A 20,637-nucleotide genomic window follows, 5' to 3' on the forward strand; every position below is an offset into this window, starting at 1 on the left:
AGGCACCCCCAAGCTTTAGCATTGCCCTAAGATCAGTGTGAGATGAGGATAACCATTTCCCTTCTATTCAGTTTGGACTGATCCACCTTCCCCAGCTCTTTGAGCAGTGGGTGAACACTCAGCAGAGCCACCAAAGAGCAGCTCCAATCCATATTTCCATGCATGTGGAAAAGCCTGAGTGCCCAGGCTCTTCCAAGGATCTCCATAGCTTTGAAAGCCAAGCTTTGGTACATGACAAGTGCTCCACAAGTGAAGCATCACAAACCTTAGCATTTCTTCTATGTACCACACTGCTCCCATCCCTTACCTTATCAAGCAGCTCCACCAGAGGAGGCAACAACCCACAGGTGATGAGTTGTTGGATCTGCCAGCAAGGCCCTGCTGCGATGTTACTGAGCACCCACGCTGCTTCCTTCTGTATAGCTGGCTTTGCATGCTGCAGGAGATGGGGCAGGACAGCCAAGACACCAGCATCGATAGCTGCCTGGGTCTGCTCATTAGTCCCTGTGACCACATTCCCAATGGTACGGAGAGCTGGAGTCTAGACAGAGATTAAGGGAGATGAGGAGAATCCTTACCTCAAAGGATACATGCCAGAACATCCAGCAAGATTCCTCACTAAGTGCTTCATCCTTCAAACAAGGAGAGCATTGTCCTCCTGTTTTTGCTCTAAGCAGCTTTACAGTTTCTATCCAGTCTACCAGCCAGAGAGCTGGAACTGAGCAGTGGCCTGACAAACAAGCCATCAACGCAGCGTGATAAGAGCAGCCCACACTAGCCACATATAGACAGGAGACATGCCTTCCCCTCTCCTTAGATGTTCCTACATTAAGGGACCAGCGGCTGGAGGTTGCTGATTGTTGCCTACCAAAACGATCAGCTCTGGGCTGGCCATGAGTTCCACCAGCCTTGGGAGAATCCCTGTATCCACCACGACTTGGATGCGATCGTTGGAGCCATCGGTCAGAAAGGAAGTGGCCCAGCAGGAATCGGAGATTATTTCCTTGTCCTCATGTTCCAGGAGGCAGATGAAGGCTGGCAGTATCTTCTGTACTGCATCCAGGGGAGGATAGGGGTTCTTGTGCCTGCAGAAGTTTGAGAGTGTCCATGTGATGTTCCTCAGGAACCAAACCTGAAACACAGAGGTGCAAGATCCTCATTGCAGTAATGAGTGAGGAAGAGGTAGCACCATGCTGCTGCTCCCTGCAGCTCAGAGATGTTATCCAGGAGCCTCCTTAAAGGCTGAGGCTCATTTGAAGAAGGAATATAAAACAGATAAGTGACTAAGACAGTAGATTCATCTTCTCCTTCCCCAATATTAAGTTTCAATAACTTCAGCTCTGGCTCTGTGACAAGCTACTACAAAAGAAGGTGCCAAACAGCTTATTTGCTGGGTCCTTGGACAAATTACAGGACATTCTTCAGACACAATCAGGAATTTATTGTTTAATATTAGCACTAATAAATATCAGCAGCTTATTGTTCTAGAGTAGAACACCTCAAGGACTTGATGAAGTTCATCCCAGTAAGGATGCTCCCACGAGAGCAGTGGAGCTAACACTGAAAGTATCACAGCTACAAAGGTATGTGTATATATGAGAACTGGTGTTTTGTCCTATTCCTTCTCTCAGAAGAGGCAGGGAGTAACTGGATGAGGAACAGCCTAAAGAAGTGGTTGCAATATGAACTCACAGAAGGCCTAGAGGGTGTTTCCTTAACACTAGTCTAAAAAGCCATAGTTATGGCCACAGAAAGCAGGCAGCTTCCAGGGGGTAGGAAACCAGAGGCAATGGCAGTGCTGTTACAACCCCCAAGAGCTCCTCAGTCCACCTTATGCTTCTCCAAGAAGGTCTTCCTCCCCAGACACCAAGCAGGCACCACTGCAGAGATAAACCACAAACCCAGCAGTTCAGAGCTACCCCAAAAGCAGCAGAAAGAAGCTTGAAGGGCAAGTTCAGCCCTTCCACATGCACATTCAAGTCTACCTTGCATTGGTTTTATCTCATCCCTAGCTGGAGAAGGTCAAAGCTGGATAGGAAAGCTAAGAGTAGAAGACATCACATTGACTTGAAGTCTGTTTAGCACCCCCAGCTTCGTATACAGATGAGAGGTGGGGTCATTAACAACAGTTTAGGACAGGGTGTTCTTCCATCATACAAACAGCTTGTTGTTTGTAAGGCAGATGACAGACCACCACCATTCACCCATTCCCCAAGTGATTAAGAGCTGTTAGGCCACGAAAATGCAGGTTATTTACTGGAGTTGCAGGAGACACCAGAGCCAGCAAGGGAGGAATCGCATTGCAGTTGATAAGAGCATCTCTGTATAGAGGACCATCACCTGTGCAGATGAAAAAGGGTTGTTTATTGCATCTGCCCAAGCCAAAAACCAGTCAAAAAGCAGCAATCAGACCTGCAGGCAGAGGCCAGGGCTGGGTGACCAGGCTCACTCACCAGCCACACACCATCAAGTCTTTCCAGGTAGGCTGGAGTGCCCTCATGGCTGGTTTGTGGCAGGTTAACCACACATGACCCATTCTTTTCTCCCCACTTACATTAGTGGGTTAGACCAGCCCAGCAGGATGGACTCTTGCACTTGGCTTTGGCCAAAATCCTCTTGCAGAACTAACACAGGGTCAGGGACTGAAAGGTTTAATAGGGGCAAGCAGCTTGGAGACAAAACTGCAGGGAGACAAGGCTATCTCGAGGAGCACCAATACTTTTAGCTCCCCAGCACTGCCTGGGCAGTGACTCTCTGCATGCCCATAACCCAGGCCTGGAGACCTCTCCTTACCTGCAATGTTGCCCAGAGCCCATACAGACTGCTCACTGATGTGCATGTGTGGGGAGGACAGGAGGGAGATGAAGGCTGGGAGGGCACCTCCTTCCACCACTGCCTTGGTGTGGTCAGAGGTGCCAGCAGCGATGTTAGTCAGTGCCCAGGCAGCTTCAAACTGCAGAGGAGCACTGTCAGCACGGGTGAGGAATTCAACCAGCCTGGGGATGATGCCCAGCTTGATGATCTCGTTGATAGGGGGGTCCTTCCTCCTGGATAACAGTCTCCTGCAGAAGAGGACACAGCACTGAGAAGCCCTGTGTGGTGTCATGATAGACCATAACCCTGTGGCCAGGAACAAGGTTGTGGCTTGCAAGGGAAGCATCACCTGTACGAGATGCTAGTTCAGCATCCCATGTCAGCAAACCCTCCAGCAGAGGAGTTGCCATAGAGAGGCTTCTGCAGAGGACACATCTAAGAAGATGCTGAAGCAACAGCAAGGTTATTAGAGTAAAGGATGTGTGAAGCATTGCACGATCAGAGTGTAATACTTCAAACACACTTTTGGAACCATGACAACATTATTCCATGCTACCCACTGTGCAGGAGTTTGAGACAAGGAAGATATCAGTATCTGCAGTTTGTTCTCTTAGAGCCTGCCTCTGCTGCTCCCTGGCCCAGGAGCCCTGCACAGACCAGAGCTCACATTTAGAATGAGCTTTCCCAGCCTGCTTGTCAAGCTAAAACCAAGGATCACCAGCTCCCTGCTGCTGTTTCCTGCCTCACACCAGCACAGAAGCACATGGAGCTGCATTGAGATGGGATCAGAGCATGGATCGAGTCAGAGAAAGCCAGAAAAAGAAATGCTTTCAGCTCGATGTGCTTCCCAGCCTGGTTTGTGAGTGCTGGTAGAGGGTTGTGGAGGTGTGAAGCCACGGCTCAAAGCTGTGTTAGTGCTGGCTCAGTGGGCTGCCAGGGCACCCCAGGCAGGTTTGGGCAGGCAGAGAGCCAGGTCTGCACTGCACAGCTGATTTAGGGACCTAACTGTGATGTGCCCCTTTCAGGCTGGACAGGGCAGACCCTTTCCTAGTTGACAGCTTGGAAACAAGGCTTTTGATTTGCTCACCAGGAGCAGACATCCCCACAGCCACTGGGAATAGCTCTGGTCCCCCGGGAATAGCGCACAGACAGGTTGCTGATGTGGCAAGGAAGCACCAGCAGTGATGCAGCCTCCCCTGGATCCTCAGGAGACATCCCTGCTGGGTGATGATGGCACCCTCTGATCCTTCCTACCCTCCTGGGTGGGGACAGCCCTGCTCAGCATGGACCCTTCCAGAGCCAGGCTCCCCAGCCCTTGTCCTGCATGAGCATTTGGCACTCCATTTCTTGTTGGATCCAATGTGATCCTGCATAGGCACAGTGAGGGGACAGCTCCAGGAGCCACAGCCAGCTCCTTGGTTGGATCCAACCACACAGGTCCCTGCCACAGCACTGCCCAGGAATGCGATGGAGCCAAGCAAGGCACAAAGCAGGCACCAACTGAGGTTCCTCAGGGCAGTTGGGGTTACCAGGCACCTTCCCCTTTGTTATCTCTTCAAGCAGGAAGAAACACCTTCTGCCAATGGGACCCACCACAGCTCCACCAGCCACCTCCCTCGCAGCACAGGGCAGCCCAGCAGCATACCTGGTGGCCTGCGTGGCCTGCAGCTGCAGCTCAGTGTCACTCCCATTCACACCTTGAACGATTTCCTCCAAGGAGAGCTGAGTAATCTGTGGCACAGGAATGATTCAGAGTCAGAGAGCCAGCCAGGGCTCCCTCCACTTTAATCTCCAGAGTCAATCAGCTGTCTAGACCTGAGTCAGTCACCGCTTCATATCTAAGCAATGTCTACTCTTTATGCAATGCAGTTTCGAGATGAGGCAGAGGAAGAGAATCCACAAGAGCCTTCAAGGCAATTAATCCTTATAATCAAGCACAGGGAAAGAGTCACTGACACACTGTAACGGGTCTATGGGCTCAGTAATTACCCCTCCTGCACAGGGAGCCAGACAGGAGCTCCACCAGCTCCCAGCGAGCTGCAGCACCAGCCTGTTCTACCTGCCATCAAGGGAAGCCACACAGGACATCATCTCCATGCAAAACAACATGGTTAGGCAGTCTAAAACACTCCCAGCACTGGGCATGGAGAGCAGGAATGGCACTGGATATTTAACCCAGATCTGCTGAGCTGGACTTGGCAGTGGGTCTAATCCTGCCTGGATGCAGAGCACCCAGCACTCACCTCATTTCTTTCACCTTCTCCTGTAGAGAGGCTCCTCTCCATCTCCATTTTATTTTGTTCAATGTTCCTGCGCTTCAAGATCTGCTCATCCTTCTTGGCCTTTCGCAGCTCAACGATCACCTCCACTCTCTGCCTCCGCAGGGCCTGCAGGGGAGGAGGTGGGCATCACCCCACTGGTGTCTGCATCACCCAGATCCCCAAGGAGCTCATCTCTACTCAGCTCTGTAACCTCCTGCCCCAAGCTTCCTATATGAGAAGTGTGGAGAGCCAGCATCTGCTCTTGGGCAGCTCCTTGCTATGGCCTGAAGGGTTATGGAGGAGATGGGACAGAGTAAAACCTCTCACTTAGTGCCTCCCAAGGACATGAGTTGCTGGATGAACCAGTGGGTGTATTTAAAAGTAGATCTGCTGAACCTGAAAGGCAAACCCTCATCTCCTCTAATGGCTTAAAGCAAGCTGACAGACCCTGTGGTCTGACATCCCATGCTCTCTGCAGGGAGAACTGCTGCAGAGAGCTCAGCAGGGGCTGGGGACTGGTTCAGGCTGGGGCTGAACCAGCTCCAGAGTCACCCACCCAAAGCTCATGTCCCCCATCCAGCGCCACCACGCTCCCTGCAGCCCAGCCAGCTCCACACATCCCAAAGCTGACCAAACATCCCCACCAGCAGAGCCACCACACACAGGTAGATCTGGGGACAATTGCCCCTCAGAAAGAAGCCTTTCCATCAGCTCCTGGCTACAGGCAAACCCCCCGAGGGCTCTGCTGTTGTCCAAGGAGGGGTAGTGGAGGTGGGTACTTACAGTGGGGTCTTTGCCTTTGTTCTTGAACTTCCTCAACCTCTCATTGTGTTTGATCAAAAGTGACATCTTGGCAGGTTGGGGAGAGGGGCCAGCCGAAAGCCTTCACGTGCTTCTGGGGTTCAGGACAGAGCAGAGTCAGGTCATAACTGCACCTCCATCCACAGCTGGGTCTGGGACTCCCATCTCCCACCAACAGCCTGCAACACACATCCTCTCCCACCCTCCCTCCAGCAACGGAGATGCTGGAGGTCTCCTGCCCTAAGCAGAGCTCAGTAGGATCCTCACATGCTGCAGCTGAGCCACTGAACTCACAAGCACAAGCCAGCACTTAATATCAGGCTACAAAAATTACAGCTGCTGCTGTATCCATGAAGAAACCTCCTTTCTCCACCACTTCCCACAGCCACAGTAACACAACCTCTCTCCAGTGCTGACCCCAGGGCTCTTCACACACAGCCCAAGCCTGACAAAGGCCTTTTGCTTCCAAAACCATTATCTTAAGGTCTGATTTAAGGACAAGTAGCCACATCCAAGCCGCCCACCCCACCACACAACCCAACTTGGCTTCCCTCACCAGAGCCCCCTGCTAGGAAAGACACAAGGTCACACACAGTGGCATGAAGTGACCAAGTTCAACCAAGCGAAGAGTTCTCCTGGAAACCCAGCTACCAGTAAGGTGGAAAACATTAAATAGGAACAAGTAAAGATAATTCCTAAGCCTCTCCCACTAAGAATCACAGACATATACACAAATAAAGCCAAGAGCAGGCATTCAGAGAGTTTCCATCAGAAAAAGCCAAGCTTCCACACTTCAGAAATGGAGGTGTTTGCAGAGCAGCCACCACCAAGGGCTCCCTAAAGCCAGGCTGTGCATAAACACACTCAGGGGCTGATCACACACAGCTGCTGCCTCTTCACCTTCCCTCCAGGCTTCCAGCCAACACCTCTGGCTCAGAGCAGCCTCCAAGGGCTTCCCTTAGCCCATCTTTTTAAGTTTTTGGTGGGTTTTTTGGTCCTCTCTCCCTATTTCCTGCCCCAGCAGCAAGGCTGGACCCCAGCAGCATCAGCTCTACCCCAGCACAGCAGCCAGGCACCAAGCTCCAGACATGCCCCAGCTCACAGACAGGCTGGGATGAGCCACCTCTTGGCTCAAGCTGATGACACCCCACAGCGTTAAGCCCTCAAGCTCTGCTTCACCCTCCATTCCTCTATTTCCCCTCCAACAGAGGACAATAACACCCCAAAAGGCCTCTTCTTTCTGAGGAGCTTCCTCCACCCTTATCTCAGCAGAGGTGCACCACACTGACACCAGCCAAGCAGAAGACCCAAAACAGCATCAAACAGCCAGGAGAGTCCCACCAGCTACCCAACACCCATCATAGAGTGGAAGGGAACAGATAGCCCAAAAAAGCAACAAAGCAACTCACCCCAACACCCTCATACCCCATCACCCTCAACTGCCTCTTTTATTGCCCCTACAGAGCCACACACCTCCCTTCCCAGGACACTCCCATTATCCCCAGCTGCTCCCTTGCCATGCCCAACTGGATGCACCTGGAGGAGGATGGATGGTGATGGGGCACCCTGCTCACCTCCCCACACCTCCCCACACCTCTGTGCTTTGGCCTTGGCAGTGGCCAGACCCTTTGTGGAGATGCACCCGTACAAAGCATCCTGTGATGCTGGGGACAGGACCCCCATGGCAGGGGGTTGGAACTAGATGATCCCTAAGGTCCCTTCTAACCCAAACCATTCCATGATTCTATGATATATGGGGCCTTAACACCAGTCACACACCGATGCTCAGGCTGCTTGCACAGCCTGTCCTCCTGCCCGAGCCACTGTTCCATCCCATAGGGACAACAGCATCCCTGTCCTCAAAACAACCCCTCACAGGGGGGTTGGCTACAGCACCGCAGCAGTTTTGGGGACTCTGAAGTGCTGAAGGCATCTGGGTTGTGCAAACCCTTCCAAGCCATCCCCCTTTTTAGCAAAGCCCTGTAAAACCCACTCCATTTGTGCAGAGCATGGAAATCCCTATGGAAATCCACTGTGCTGCTTTAAGTCCTGGATTCCTATCCCAAGGTTGTTTCAGTTCTCCCTTTCAAGGCAAATGGAATGAATTGTGTGAAGCTTCATGCAGAAAGCGATGGTGGGAGGTTTGAGAGAAGACCTTTGGTTAAATCTGTTGTTTGTGGGCATTATAAAGCCAGTTGTGCTAATCCTAGATGCTGCGTTTTTAAGCTTCAAGGGCCACTGGTTGCATTATCTTCTTTCTTGGCTGCTTAAGACAGGAAAATTACATTTCAATTGCTTTTTGATTCAACTTAATCTGGTGCAAAAGTTAGTGTGCACCCTCTTAAGTTGGTTTGGTTCTGCTAATTCCTAATCAGCCAATGCTAAATGAAAGCAGGCCTGGCTCAAGCTGAAACAGATGAGCCCTCGCAACCTTTCACAGTGATTTAACTAAACTGGCTTAAAATCACACCCCAAGACAAGCGGGGGCAGCCCCTGGCATTTGCTCCCCTCCTGGAGAACTCTCTTGCCCAATATACAGGATCTCTTGCAGGAGATGAATGTGCAACAGGGCTGTGAGAAGTTTATTGTTATCCTGGGCTGCTCTTTCTCTCGCTGCCCTTTCCATTCCCTTTCTACCTGCCAAGCACAATCTCCATCCTGTTCAGTCCTCTGTCACTGCCAGGGAGAGCTAAATACGTGTAAGTTGATTAGCAACCCCCATCCCTGGCCTTTGCTTCAGTCCCTGATGGCATGAGAGGTGGCACCACGGCGTGCACAGCCCCAGGAGCAGGAGAAGGATGAGCTGGGCTCATTTCAACCCGTGCTGAGGACACGGGCAGATCGATATTTGCTGAATGGGAAAGAGAACAACCTGGAGCTAAAAAAACACCCTGTTTCAGTTCCAGCATAATAAAAGGGTATCGCAGCTAATGGAGAGGAAAGGAGATAAACCCCTAAATCTACATGACAGTGTCCCCTGAGCTCAGCCTTGTGTGCTCAAGCTGAAAATCCACATGGTGACAGGTATGAAAAGCCGTGGTTCCAGCTCGGAGGTTTTCTCTGTGGCTGCTCTCTCCCATCCTGGCACGCTTTGCCCCCACATGCTCCCACCAGGGCACCGCAGCTTCGGTACATGGTGGCTGGTGGCAGATTTGAAACCACCAGTTCTAAGCCCTGAGATAAAAGCATTGATTTTTTCCTCCTCTGTTTATTTCATGTCTCTTTAGCAGGTTTACCCTTGCTGCATAATGGCCAGGGAAGATGTGAGCGTGTGGCATCACTGTGGTGGGGTTAGATGAGGCAGGGACAGCCCAAGCTCCATCAGCAGCTGGTTGGAGCAATCCCTGTGTGAAAGGAGAACCTCAGCTGGCAGAGGTAGGGATTCCTGCCAGCAGCCCCCTGACTGCTTTCAGCCAGTGTATTTGCTCCATCAGCTCTAATGCAGTCCATTAAGTTAACATCAACACATTAATTTTACTTATTAGTTACACTTACACCAAGGAAATATCCACGTGGGTTCCTGAACCAGCTGCTGAGGTAACTGCTGGTGGGCAATGCGGGGCAATTCCCAAGTGTGGCAGGGACGGAGGCTGGAAATTCCTCCTTTTCCAGTGGGGATGCAGTGGTTCCTGGCGGGGAGGCAGACGTCAGTGACCTCCCCACCACCAGCCATTAGATTCATTTTGGTGCTATTGTTCGCGCAGCAGCCGCGCGTTTGAGCTGAGATCAGAGCTGCATTGTGCCAGGCACTGAACAAGCACATAATAAGGGACAGCCCCCGTCTGTCACAGTCTATCTAATCAGGACATGCAGAAGGTGGGAGAAGGGATTTATTGTTAGCCCTGTCTTAGTGCTGAGCCAGAGGCAAAGCTCAGCATCGCAGCTGCATTTTCCGAGGCTCAAGGTGCAGCTTGTTGTTTCTCCTCATTTAGTGTTGCAGCCTTAAAACCAGTGCTCCTGCTTTTCTCTCCCTCCTCTGCTTTGCTTTTCTCTTGCTCCCCTGCTTTTCTTCCCTAGCTCCTCTATAGCCAGAGAACCATAGGGCTGCATCAGTCCAGACGGCTCATTTGAAGGGAAAGCAACTCATGGAAATAAAGAAAGAAGTATGGTTTTCCATCAATCCTGTTGAAACAGCCATGGGATTGTGACTGCTGGCAGACAAGGAGGAGAGGTGCTCCTGAGGGAGGGAAGCAGCATCACATCATGCATTGCCCAGAATCACATCGTGCATTGCCAGCACTTATGGCAGGTCGGGGCAAACTGGTCCCCAGTCCAGTGCCTCGTCCCTGTGGTGGGTACAGGAATGTCCCAGGGCTCTGTGATGGGGTGGCACCAAGAGGAGGGAAGCTTGTTTTAAAGGCAGCTTAATTTGCTCCCCAAAACCTGGGAATTTGGCCTGTTGAGGTGGGTTGGATAAACACCAACTCTGCTGTGCTGTGGGACATCTCCAGTCCTGTGATCCTTGTTCAAGTTTGCTACTCAAGTTATTTGGTTGAGCAAATAGACTGTTCATGCCTAATACTTCCATGAGGTTACATGAACCAGAAGCACATCCCTCTGTGTGGTGCTTCACAAGGCAAAGTGTTCTTCAGTGCCTTTTGCCAGCCAAGAAATGGGATCACTCCCTCAGAAATGTAGATGCTGAAAAGAGAAAGAAGTCACGCTGATATTGTACAGAAGAGATCTCTATTTATTGACAAAGAGCCTGGGAATCCCCTGGGAATTAAGGAGAAGGGAATTGCTGTGCGAGAAGACAGCTTGTAAAGCAGGGAACTCCAAGCGATTATCCCATCAGCTGGGCTGGAGTCAGTGGGAGCTCCCAGGGAGCTCATGGAGCCTTGGGAAGGAGAAGAGCAGCGGGGCTGGAGCAGGAGTTCCGGGAGCATTTTCCCACTTGGCAAATGCAGCTGTTGACGTTCCTTGGGCAGACAGTGTAAGAGGATGCCCCAGAAATCCAGGGTTTGTAACTCCACATGGAACGTTAAGGAGCTAATTTTAACTTCTAAGCCATGGAGGGATTAAAGGAACAGTTTTTGGAATTACTTAAAAATAACACCAGACTTAATCACAGCTCTTTATTAAAGCCATTTCCTCTGTCAGTTATGGGACACCCATTGATTCAGCTGCAGAAACTATCATCACCCATGGCCAAAAATCTTACTTTTAATTCTTTTTCCTAATGGGGCTCAGTAATAATTATTCTTTCAGTCCCTGAATCTGTAACTCGAGGAACTGAAACACAGAAATCTATAGTCAATTTGGGGATGAGACACATCAGAGTGATGGAGAAACCTTGGAATTACTGAAAAAGCCACATCATTTTGTATAAATCATGAGTGATCTTGCTCCATGGCACCTAATGGGAGAAAGGTGCTCTCTGAAGGAGTGGAGTAGCTTGTAAAGCATCTAAGGAAGAGAAATTCCATGAAAACACCAGGAAATGCACATAAATCATGGGGTCTGGAGCCTCTGGATGCCACTTTGCTGTCAGGGAGTCCATGTACAGCTTAATAGCTGAAGGAGATGAGCTGTCCCATTCTTCTGCTGCCACTTCCTTGGTGGGGAGGGCACCCAGACACTCACCTCACTCCAAAGCATCTGATTATCACAGCTGAGGACAGCATTCCAATAGGAATTACCATCTTTTTGCTTAGAATAGGCTAAATTAGGGGGCTAAATTAGAATATGCTAATTTAGGGGGCTTAGTTTGGAAGCCATGCTTAGGAAATGCTAAAAAGAGGATTCAATGTGCATATTCCACCTGACCTTAGGAGCAGAAGATAATTTTGCTGGGCTGGAACAGACCCAAGGAAGGTGCCAGGATGGGGCTGTGGATTCAAGGCCTTTTCGTGTGTTGGGGCTGGCCTGATTCCCATCTCCCACTGCCAGGGGCTGGGAGATGGTCCCTGACCAGGAGGAGGTTGTGGATCCCAATGGTCTCCAGCTAAGCATAAGGATTTGGCTGGTGGTGGTCCTTAGTCAGAACTTGACCCAGAGCCCTAAGGCTGAGGGCTGGGGCTAAGAGAAGGCTGATAGACCTGCTTCAGGTTTAGGATGGGCTCTGAGGGTTTTGGCTGTTCCTGACTTCTGGGACAGATGCATTTGGAGAGCCAAGGTAGGACAGATAGGAAGGGACGGGCAGGTGCTGCTACATGTTACTCCCCATTCCCTTCCAGATCTGGGCAGAGACCTGTTTATGGGCTGTTAACACTCCTCTGCTGTTGGCAGGCACAGCCAAACCCTGGTGGGACACTTGGCTTTGCCCTCTGTCCATCTGCTCCACCTAATGCAGGGACAGCCCAGCTCCGTGTCACAACATGAGCTCAAGTGGCCGAAATCTGTGCCATGGCTTAGAAGTTCCCAACCTTGCCAATGGTCTGTGTGGGCTCAGTTTGACACCACATGCCAGAGGCTTCAAGGGATCTTTTTCCTCTCTTTTTCCTTTAAAAAACACCCCTTCAGAAGTTTTGGGGCTGTTTGCTTTGCCTCCATCATTCTTTGCATTAAAAGAGTGCTACAATTGGAAAGCAGAGCACTGAGAAGACACCAGAAAGACAGACTTGAACTTGACTTTCATGCACGTACACTTCCCCATGGAGTTTTTGATCATACAACTGCACAGACTGCCTTCTGCAGGACCTGTGACTCACTGAGCACCTACTGGGATTTGACAGTACTTGACATTGTCCCTGTCAGACCCTTAGAGCCTCACAAGCCCTTGTTTGGTTAGAGACTGGTTGTGTCTCCGTATAGCCAATACCCCCCATCCCTCTCAGGATACCCTGATCCTCCCCAAACAAGCACGGACAACAGCTGAGAATGAGGATACAGCTTTCAGCACAGAACCACCATTATTCTTTAAAGGACTAATAAATGCAAAACCATCTTGCAAGTCTTTAAATAACCCTGTGATCCTGCAGCAGGGTTTTCTGCTCTGGATACTGTTCCTTCCCTAAGCACCAAAGGTCAGTTTGCTGCTGCTGCTACTAAATGCAACTCTGAAAGGCAGCATCTGAACTGAGTTCCTTGTTACTCCAAGGCTTGTCACTACAACATAAAGGTTGTGCTGCCCTCCTCCATTTAGAACCTCCTTCTCTGCGACTGGGAATGCCACTGTGGACACCTGGGCTGCTGTGTTGAGCCTGGGATCCCTGGCAGCACTAAGAGGGAGAGACGAAAGCCTTTCTTCCACATTGTATTATATGAGCTGGTTTGCCCCTTATCTGAAGACCATTCTCCAACGTGAAACATACTTTTGCTCCCCATCCCTTCAGGCAAGAAGGCTGGACTCTGGACTCTTAGTCTCACTTGAAGGTGATAAAGAAATCTGTGTCAGGGCAAGAAACTGGGAGGCAAACATCCTGCTTAGCAGACAACTCCTTCCCCATGACCTGCTGTGTGCAGAGCTTGCTGTGCAGTGCTCCCAGGACACATCACTGCACAATGGCTCCTTCATTTGCTAAGAGAACCTTCAAAAACCCCCTTAATAATGGTTGTAATGGGATGTGTCTGGATGAACCAGCTGCAGCCCAAACCAGGCTGTCACAGCAGCATTTACAGAGCAGTGATGTGCTGGAGAACAGCGTGGCCAGGGGTGATACAGGACAGGGCTTGGGCTATGGAAACTGCCAAGGATAGTTCATTAAACTCAGCAAGAGGCATCCTAGTTACTCAGGAAGCAATTTGGCTCAGTCTTACCCGTTGCTGATGTGTCCAGGGGCTGAGTGAGCTTGTAGCTATTTAAGGTTTGCCATTTTGACCTGCCTCACTTCATGGAGAGATCCGGTTGCTCCCTTTGCAGCTCACTCCTCCTGTGCAGCCAACATAGACATTTGTGCACGTTACACATGAGCGAACAGGTCAGGAGCCAGTATTTATTTGATGCATTTCACATCTATTTGCCTGAGAACTGCTGACAACCTTCACTCACAGATTCAAGGTTTGAAATAATTACCTAAAAATGCCCAGAAAACATGACTTGCTCCGGATACATTCCTCAGAAGTTAATCACAATTCCCAATATTCATTCAGACTCAGGCTGGCCAGGGTTTCTGCGGTATTATTCTGCTCCTGACGGGACATGCTGAGTTCTTAGAATCAGCTTTTCAATGTGAATAGTCAGTTACAAATTCAAGAGGTGGGTGTAATGTGAACTCTCTAATTTTCACCTCAAAGCGGCTGTTTTATCTGAATCTTCCTGCTTGGAAATTCTATTCCCAGTGTATTCACCCGAAACACCCACAATGGCAATACTGCAGAGTAACCACATCCCAGACTCCAGCTGAGGCAAATATAGCAGGGGAATACTTAAAGCTGATACAGAAGCAGTTGTCTTTCAGGGCAGTTGAGCAACTGAAATGAGCAAGACTGTAACACCACCACAGCCTTTTCCTCTCTGTTTGCAGTTAACAAACAGAATTTATTCAATGGAAACACAGGGCTTAGGAATTACTTTAAAATGCAACCTTAATTCCACCACCAACGTGGCTGCTCCTGCCAAGGATTCAGTCTGTGGTTCGTGTGCCAAAGATCAGCTCCTCTCACTGATGAAATCCACCAGTCCCCCTTGGCAAGCAGGGCACAGCCAAAGATGTGCCTCTGAATGAAGGCTTCCTTCAATGGTCTTTGTATTTCAGCCTCTTGTCCCTATACTCCAGCAGCTGAGTTCATGAAACACCCTATAAGGAAAGACAAGGAGAAATCCCCATGAAACAAAGCATTATCCGATATCTCCTGAGGGATCAAAGCTTTCCCAAGCAGGCTCCCAGCGTTACAGTCCTCTGAACTCATGGATAAGGAACGTGGTGTCTCTTCTATAACGTTTAAGTGCTGGCTCAGGCCCTCTGGACAGCTAGGAAGGAGCCTGGCCAGCCCATGCATCTTCCAGGATCATGGGTTTAGCCCGGTAGGTACCTGTTGTGTGGGATTGCTGGGAAGAGGCGGAGATCAGGAAGGATCAGGTGGCAGAAATGGCAAGCAAAGGCAGAAAGAGAGAAGCCCAGTGCCTGGAGGTGTTCAAGAAGCCCGTCTGGATTTATACTGTGTTTTATGACAGGTAGACTTGAGCTCATAGGTATTTTAGCCATAAGTTTATTAAATTCCATGTGATTTTTTGGGGGAAATGAAATTCCAGAATTGTTGGCATGGCCTTACCACTTCCTTGACCTATGGCTTTTGGGACTACCTTTACATCTAAGCTTTTATAAACATACATTGTCTGTGGGCACCTAAACAACACAGTCAAGGCCTGCCTTTGGAGAAGCACAGCCACTCTACTGACTTCGCACTGAAAGGCCAGAATAAAATAGACCTTTTGGAGGTACTTTGTCTGCCAAAGACTGCACTGGCAACGGGTGGACAGCTCTGAAGATTGAAGTTGTCCTCGTGTTGTGCCTCAGTTTCCCCTTGTAGAAGGATGGTGAGGCATAAAGTTTGAAGTTCCAGCAAGGTCTGAGAGACCTGCACCTAAGAAACCCTGTTTGATGTGAGTACAAACTGTTTCAGTCACACGCATTGATCTCCTGTAGGTGTTTGGTTCACCATTTCAGTGATGTGTTTCAGGGACCATGCTAGTCCATGTATTTCAGGGAGGTGACAGATAAAGTGTAGACCTGAGCCAAGTCTCAAATATACATTTCAAATCTGGGCATTTAAAACCGGCAACTCTACAGATCTAAGTGTATAGGTTGAGGGGGGAAATAACTGCTGGGCTGTTCTAGTTCTGTATCTCTGCCTGATCAAAGTAGGAATGGACAGAGGAAGGTTTCTCCTTACTGCTTGCTGGGTGAAGTTCATCCCAGAGCAGCAGTCTGCAACTGCTAGTGTTACACCAGGACCTTCTGGAGCCCTAATATCCATTTCCAAAGGTGCAGCACTGCTCCCTTGGAGTCCTTGCACCCAGCTATTTTAGACCATCAAGGTTTTCAGGAGGATGGTATGAAAATGAGACCAGAAGGGTTAAGCCAACATTGTCCCCAACCAGTGCCAAGCTATTCTGACTTCAGCCCAAGCAGTAGCCTCCAGACCCTGCTGGGAAGAAGTCCCCAGCCACCCCCAAGGGCTTCTCCCACTTACCCCAGACTAACTCCAGCACAGACGGCTGTGACTCACAAGGCTGGCGCGAAGCATTGCTTGGGGCTCTCATCACGGGGCTGCAGAGGTGGAACCAAGAGCAGCCCTTGGCCTGGGCAGCGTGTCCACACTGCAAAACAAACCACAGCAGAGCCCGTGTTCCCTTTAATCTGCGCAATGCAGAGCAGGGATGAAATCAGCTCTGCCTCTGCAGGGAACAACGGGTCGAGCAGGTATTGTAGGTCCCCAGGAGGCACGTCTTTAGGTCGCTGGACACTGACAAAGACAACTCACCATCAGCAGTCTGAGTGTTGCCTTGACAACAGTAAAGCTAGTTCAGATGTGTGGGTGAGGGAAGGAAGAGACCGCCTGGAGTGTGGGACATAGTCTGCTCCCAACATGGAACAAGTCTCCAAAAATACAAAGCCCTGGGACATGAGTCATGTCCTTCAACTCCCCTGCTCCCTCCTGTGGAATGGCTTTGCCACAGGTATGGCCTCAGGTTGTGACAAGGGTGAAAACCATGCAGAGGCACAGGAAGCTGATGTGCCATGGACTCTCCTGGATGACCCTGGTGGTTTTTGATGGCTGAGGAACCAGGTCCTCCCTTTCAGGTTCCTCTGAGCCCCTTTCTACAGCCCATGCCTCCATTGGTGCTATTTTGCACACTGCTGTAGCCTTTCACACATAAGAGGGTTTATGCCCATACTGCATAGGAGGCATCTGCACAGGGGTTTCCTGAGAAGCTCTGTAGTTGCTCTGACTTACAGCTCTGGCAACCACAGAAAACAACCAACACCCTCAGTGTTTCCAAAATCCCATTGGCACCCCCCATCCAAGAACTGCCCTCATCAGAATTGGGCCTTAGGGCAGTTTTCAGGAACAAAAGGTGGGAGAAAGGCCCCCCCTTCTCAGCCATAGGCAGGTTCTCACTCACCGGGCACTGGACAATGAGGAAGGCTGAAGAGAAAGTGGGAATATTGTCCCTATTTCTCCCCAGTTAATCTCTTGCTTTCTGGCCCTTCTTAGGAACTACCAGCCAGGTTTGGGATGCTGACTTGCCTGTTCCTCCTGCTGCAGGTTCCTATTGAACTGGAAGGTATCATTGGTGTGAACGGGACAGCACCACGGGAAATTCCAGGCTTCTTCAGTCTGCTTTCTCAGCAATGTGGAAAGCACCAATCCCCTTCTTTCCTTCTCTCTGCCTAAAAGAGAAGCCAAGACCTCTCATGGTTATAAGGAAGTGTGTGGATCATGTAGTTCCTGGCTCTACCTGGGAAAGAGAAAACTGAGGCCATGAACAAGCCCTGTGGCATTAAGACATCCTGCTGGGTGAAGGATGAGAAAGGGGGTTTCCTTGATGGGGACATCCAGTCTGGAAAGAATGACAAAGTCATGGTGAAGATGGTAATCAACCAGCTAAGCTCTACTTTATGGATTCAACAGGAAAGCAGTAGCCTACTGCCCCCAGAGGAAGTGCATCCACATCTGAGACCAGACCTGTTCTGCTCTGTGGGTCAGCCAGTCTGTGGGGTTCCCTTCCTGAGGCCACCAGCCAGGGGCAGTGGCAGCTAGAACAAGTGGAAGCATGCCTGAGAGATGGTCTTCCCATGTGGTCCATGGAGCCCTACCTGGGATAACATCACCTCCTTCCTGTTCTCCTACACTGCAGCCCATCATGGTGAAGAATGTCCAGCAGACGGATGGAATGGTGGATGATGAACCCATCCAAGTTCAACCAGATGGATGACAGGGCAAACACGACCTTCCTGAATGAGGCCAGTGTCTGGACAGCCTGTGTCAGCGCTACAACCACACCAGGATCTATGATGTGAAAGGGCAGAGGGGAATGGCAAAGCAACATGGGGTGAAGGCAGGACAGGAACAGCTCCTGGCTCAGAAGCCCAACCTGTGCTGCTCTAAATTGTGTGTGTGACTTAAATTTTCCCATGTCATTTCATAGCCAAGACCCTTTTCCCTGCCCATCACTTGTTACAACCAAAACGCAAAGCACCAGGATATCTGAGTTCTCTGCCTTCAAATTAATTCCCTGCATTTCTTTTGCCCATTCACAAACCAGAGGGTGATATTGATTCGTGGCTGCAATGAATCTGCCCTCACACAGAGCTCTGGGGGCTTGCAGGTGGTCTGGAAACTGCAATCAATAGCGGTGGGAGGAATAATCACAGTGTTTGCGTGGAGATTCTGCAGAGAACAGAGCTGAGGAGCAGCCTCAGGGATCCTCAGCCAGGGGGGATTTCCCAGCACTTCATTTCCTGCCACCTGCAACACCAAAACGTAGTAAAACGTGTTTTATCTGGGTAAAACTGTGTTTTTATCTGTGAAAAGCATCAATAATCAGCGAGGGAGACCTGGTCTTTTTCCTCATGATAGCAGTGAAGTATGTTGTTTGGTATCAAAAAGGGGCCCTACATGCTAACAGCTTCTTCTAACAGAGGGATTGCAGCTTCTAAGGCTGCAGTGGTTTCTCTTCTCTTCCTCCTTCTCCTTTTCCTTCTCCTTTTCCTTCTCCTTCTACTTCTCCTTCTCCTTTTCCTTCTCCTTTTCCTTCTCCTTCTCCTTCTCCTTTTCCTTCTCCTTCTACTTCTCCTTCTCCTTTTCCTTCTCCTTTTCCTTCTCCTTCTCCTTCTCCTTTTCCTTCTCCTTCTCCTTCTCCTTTTCCTTCTCCTTCTCCTTTTTCCTTCCCCTTCTCCTTTTCCTTCTCCTTCTCCTTTTTCCTTCTCCTTTTCCTTCTCCTTCTCCTTCTCCTTTTCCTTCTCCTTCTCCTTTTTCCTTCTCCTTTTCCTTCTCCTTCTCCTTCTCCTTTTCCTTTTCCTTCTCCTTTTCCTTCTCCTTCTCCTTCTCTCCCTTTTCCTCCATCTTTTCCTTTTTCTCTTTCTTTTTCTTTTTCCTCTCCCCTCTGAGTCTGTGGGGGTCACTAAAACAATTCAGAATTCAAAGACATAAATAGCAGCTACATTTGGCCTGGCAGCAACAATCCTGTTATTCCAGCCTTGTGGGATTCCTTCAGTGGCTTCCTATTTCTCCTTCCAGCTTCCTCAGTGCCAGAGCTCTGGATTGTCATGTCCCAGCTTGTTTCCTCCTCCACAACTTCTCCCCCCGAGGCTCTCCCTACCCTCCACGTTCCTAGCCTGTCTTATGCTGCCCTCTATCCTTGGAATAACCTTCCTCTTCCTACAAGCAATAAACCTCACTCCTCTTTCTTAGCTTTCTGCCTGCAGATCCCAGCATTCTCCTGTGGGTCTCCCAATCCCAGCACATCGCAAATCCTCTTTTCTGGAAGACTGAAGTACTAAGCACTTCAAACTACATTCCGCTTTGTATTTGGGGTTCTTTCTTGGAACAGACTTCCACCTGCCCCACATCCATAAGGACCTCTGTGGAGAGCCTTTGGTAGGGCTGAACCTCAAAAGGAATCACTGCTCCCAGCTGTAACCCAGCTTTGTGTGGAGCTGCCTGACAGAAAATGGATGTACTGGGATGCTTTGGATGCTGAGGAGTGGCTGTGCTCAAAGCCCAGGTCTTCAGTGAGGAGCATCCTGCTGATGCTGACTTCTTATCTCCTTGAACATCACATCATCCAGGTGAATCCTGTTCTGGAGACCTTTGATATTGCTAAAACTACGAGGAAGAATGATTCCTCCTGTTTGTAAGTACCAGCCCTTTACTAACAGGTCACACAAAGATGTTCCCTCAGAAGAATTAAACCCAAAAATGGTTTAAAAATGCTTCCTCAAGCCCTGAAGTTAGTTGATATTCACCAACAGTTCAGACAAAGCATCACTGGTTCCCATCGTCTTGAACTTTGTCAGTTGATTTGATTTTGACTTCACAGTTTTATGTGTCAAAAGAAAAGAGCAGTTTTGATCAACCCCAAATTACTGCACTCTCAACTGTTGACTTCTGCAGAGATTCCAAATGCTTCCAGTTTGGGCAGAGCAGTTCCGATATGGAAATTGTCAGTGACAATGTAAAACATTGGGGGTTCCAACTGAAGTCTCATTCCTCTGTCTCTGGGCGCTACATACTCCTGCCATATGCTGCAGAGAAAGGAGGATTTCTTTAAGCTGTAATATAGAATCCAAGCAGAAAGAGGGTTTTTTATAGAGCTGATCTTTGAAAAGATTACATTTCCTCTCCCTGACTTGCAGATTTGCCCCTCCAGGCAACGCTGTCTGTCCCTGATGGATGCTCACAACCTCTCAGCTACTTTCTGTTTTCCTACAGATATTACAATCTTGATTAACAGATTAATCTTTGATTTCTTCATCTGGGGCAAATTCATCTGAATTCCCTTTGGGAGCTGGGGCTGGCACTGAGCCTTGTAAGGAAACACATCATTCCTTATATTCATTTTGCTTTGGATGTTTCCTCGTGTTGACTGGACCCTGTTCTGATCGCATCAGACACGTGCAAACCTGAACTGAATTCTCTTGAGGGAATCTGCACTGCTGTAAATGAACCCAAAACTTCCCCTCCTTCCACAGTGATGCTTTAGATGATGACAAATGTATGTCTTCTTTCTTTAGTTGCCTATGAGACACTGTGAACACAAAAGTGCCACAGTGCCTCCCCCAAAAGCTGTACACTTTTCAGCCTACAATTACATTGCAACCATGACTTACATTCATCAGTCCAACACTGTGCTTGTCTTGCAATCAAGACCCTA

At 49.5% G+C, this 20,637-nt stretch overlaps 1 protein-coding gene across 7 annotated transcripts in view; it reads right to left on the minus strand.

The window, feature by feature from the left end:
* Positions 1 to 20,637, minus strand: part of KPNA7 (karyopherin subunit alpha 7) — a 53,980-nt gene that overhangs the window by 2,332 nt on the left and 31,011 nt on the right. For 2 of the 7 annotated variants that reach the window (XM_030483314.1, XM_030483315.1), the window contains exons 3-12: positions 14,342 to 14,554; positions 13,575 to 13,687; positions 9,372 to 10,517; positions 5,859 to 5,970; positions 5,058 to 5,201; positions 4,460 to 4,545; positions 2,794 to 3,062; positions 2,258 to 2,340; positions 869 to 1,132; positions 308 to 541 (exon numbers count right to left, since the gene is read on the minus strand). In XM_030483314.1, the coding sequence (XP_030339174.1) occupies positions 308 to 541; positions 869 to 1,132; positions 2,258 to 2,340; positions 2,794 to 3,062; positions 4,460 to 4,545; positions 5,058 to 5,201; positions 5,859 to 5,924 (1,146 nt within the window). In that variant the 5' untranslated portion in view covers positions 5,925 to 5,970; positions 9,372 to 10,517; positions 13,575 to 13,687; positions 14,342 to 14,554. Of the gene's footprint in view, positions 1 to 307; positions 542 to 868; positions 1,133 to 2,257; positions 2,341 to 2,793; positions 3,063 to 4,459; positions 4,546 to 5,057; positions 5,202 to 5,858; positions 5,971 to 9,371; positions 10,518 to 13,574; positions 13,688 to 14,341; positions 14,555 to 15,950; positions 16,073 to 20,637 lie in introns of those variants that run through there. The other 5 variants (XM_030483312.1, XM_030483311.1, XM_030483310.1 and 2 more) reach the window with 5 other exon arrangements.

Source organism: Strigops habroptila, chromosome 4, assembly GCF_004027225.2.
Source record: "Strigops habroptila isolate Jane chromosome 4, bStrHab1.2.pri, whole genome shotgun sequence".
Taxonomy (NCBI): Eukaryota; Metazoa; Chordata; class Aves; order Psittaciformes; family Psittacidae; genus Strigops; species Strigops habroptila.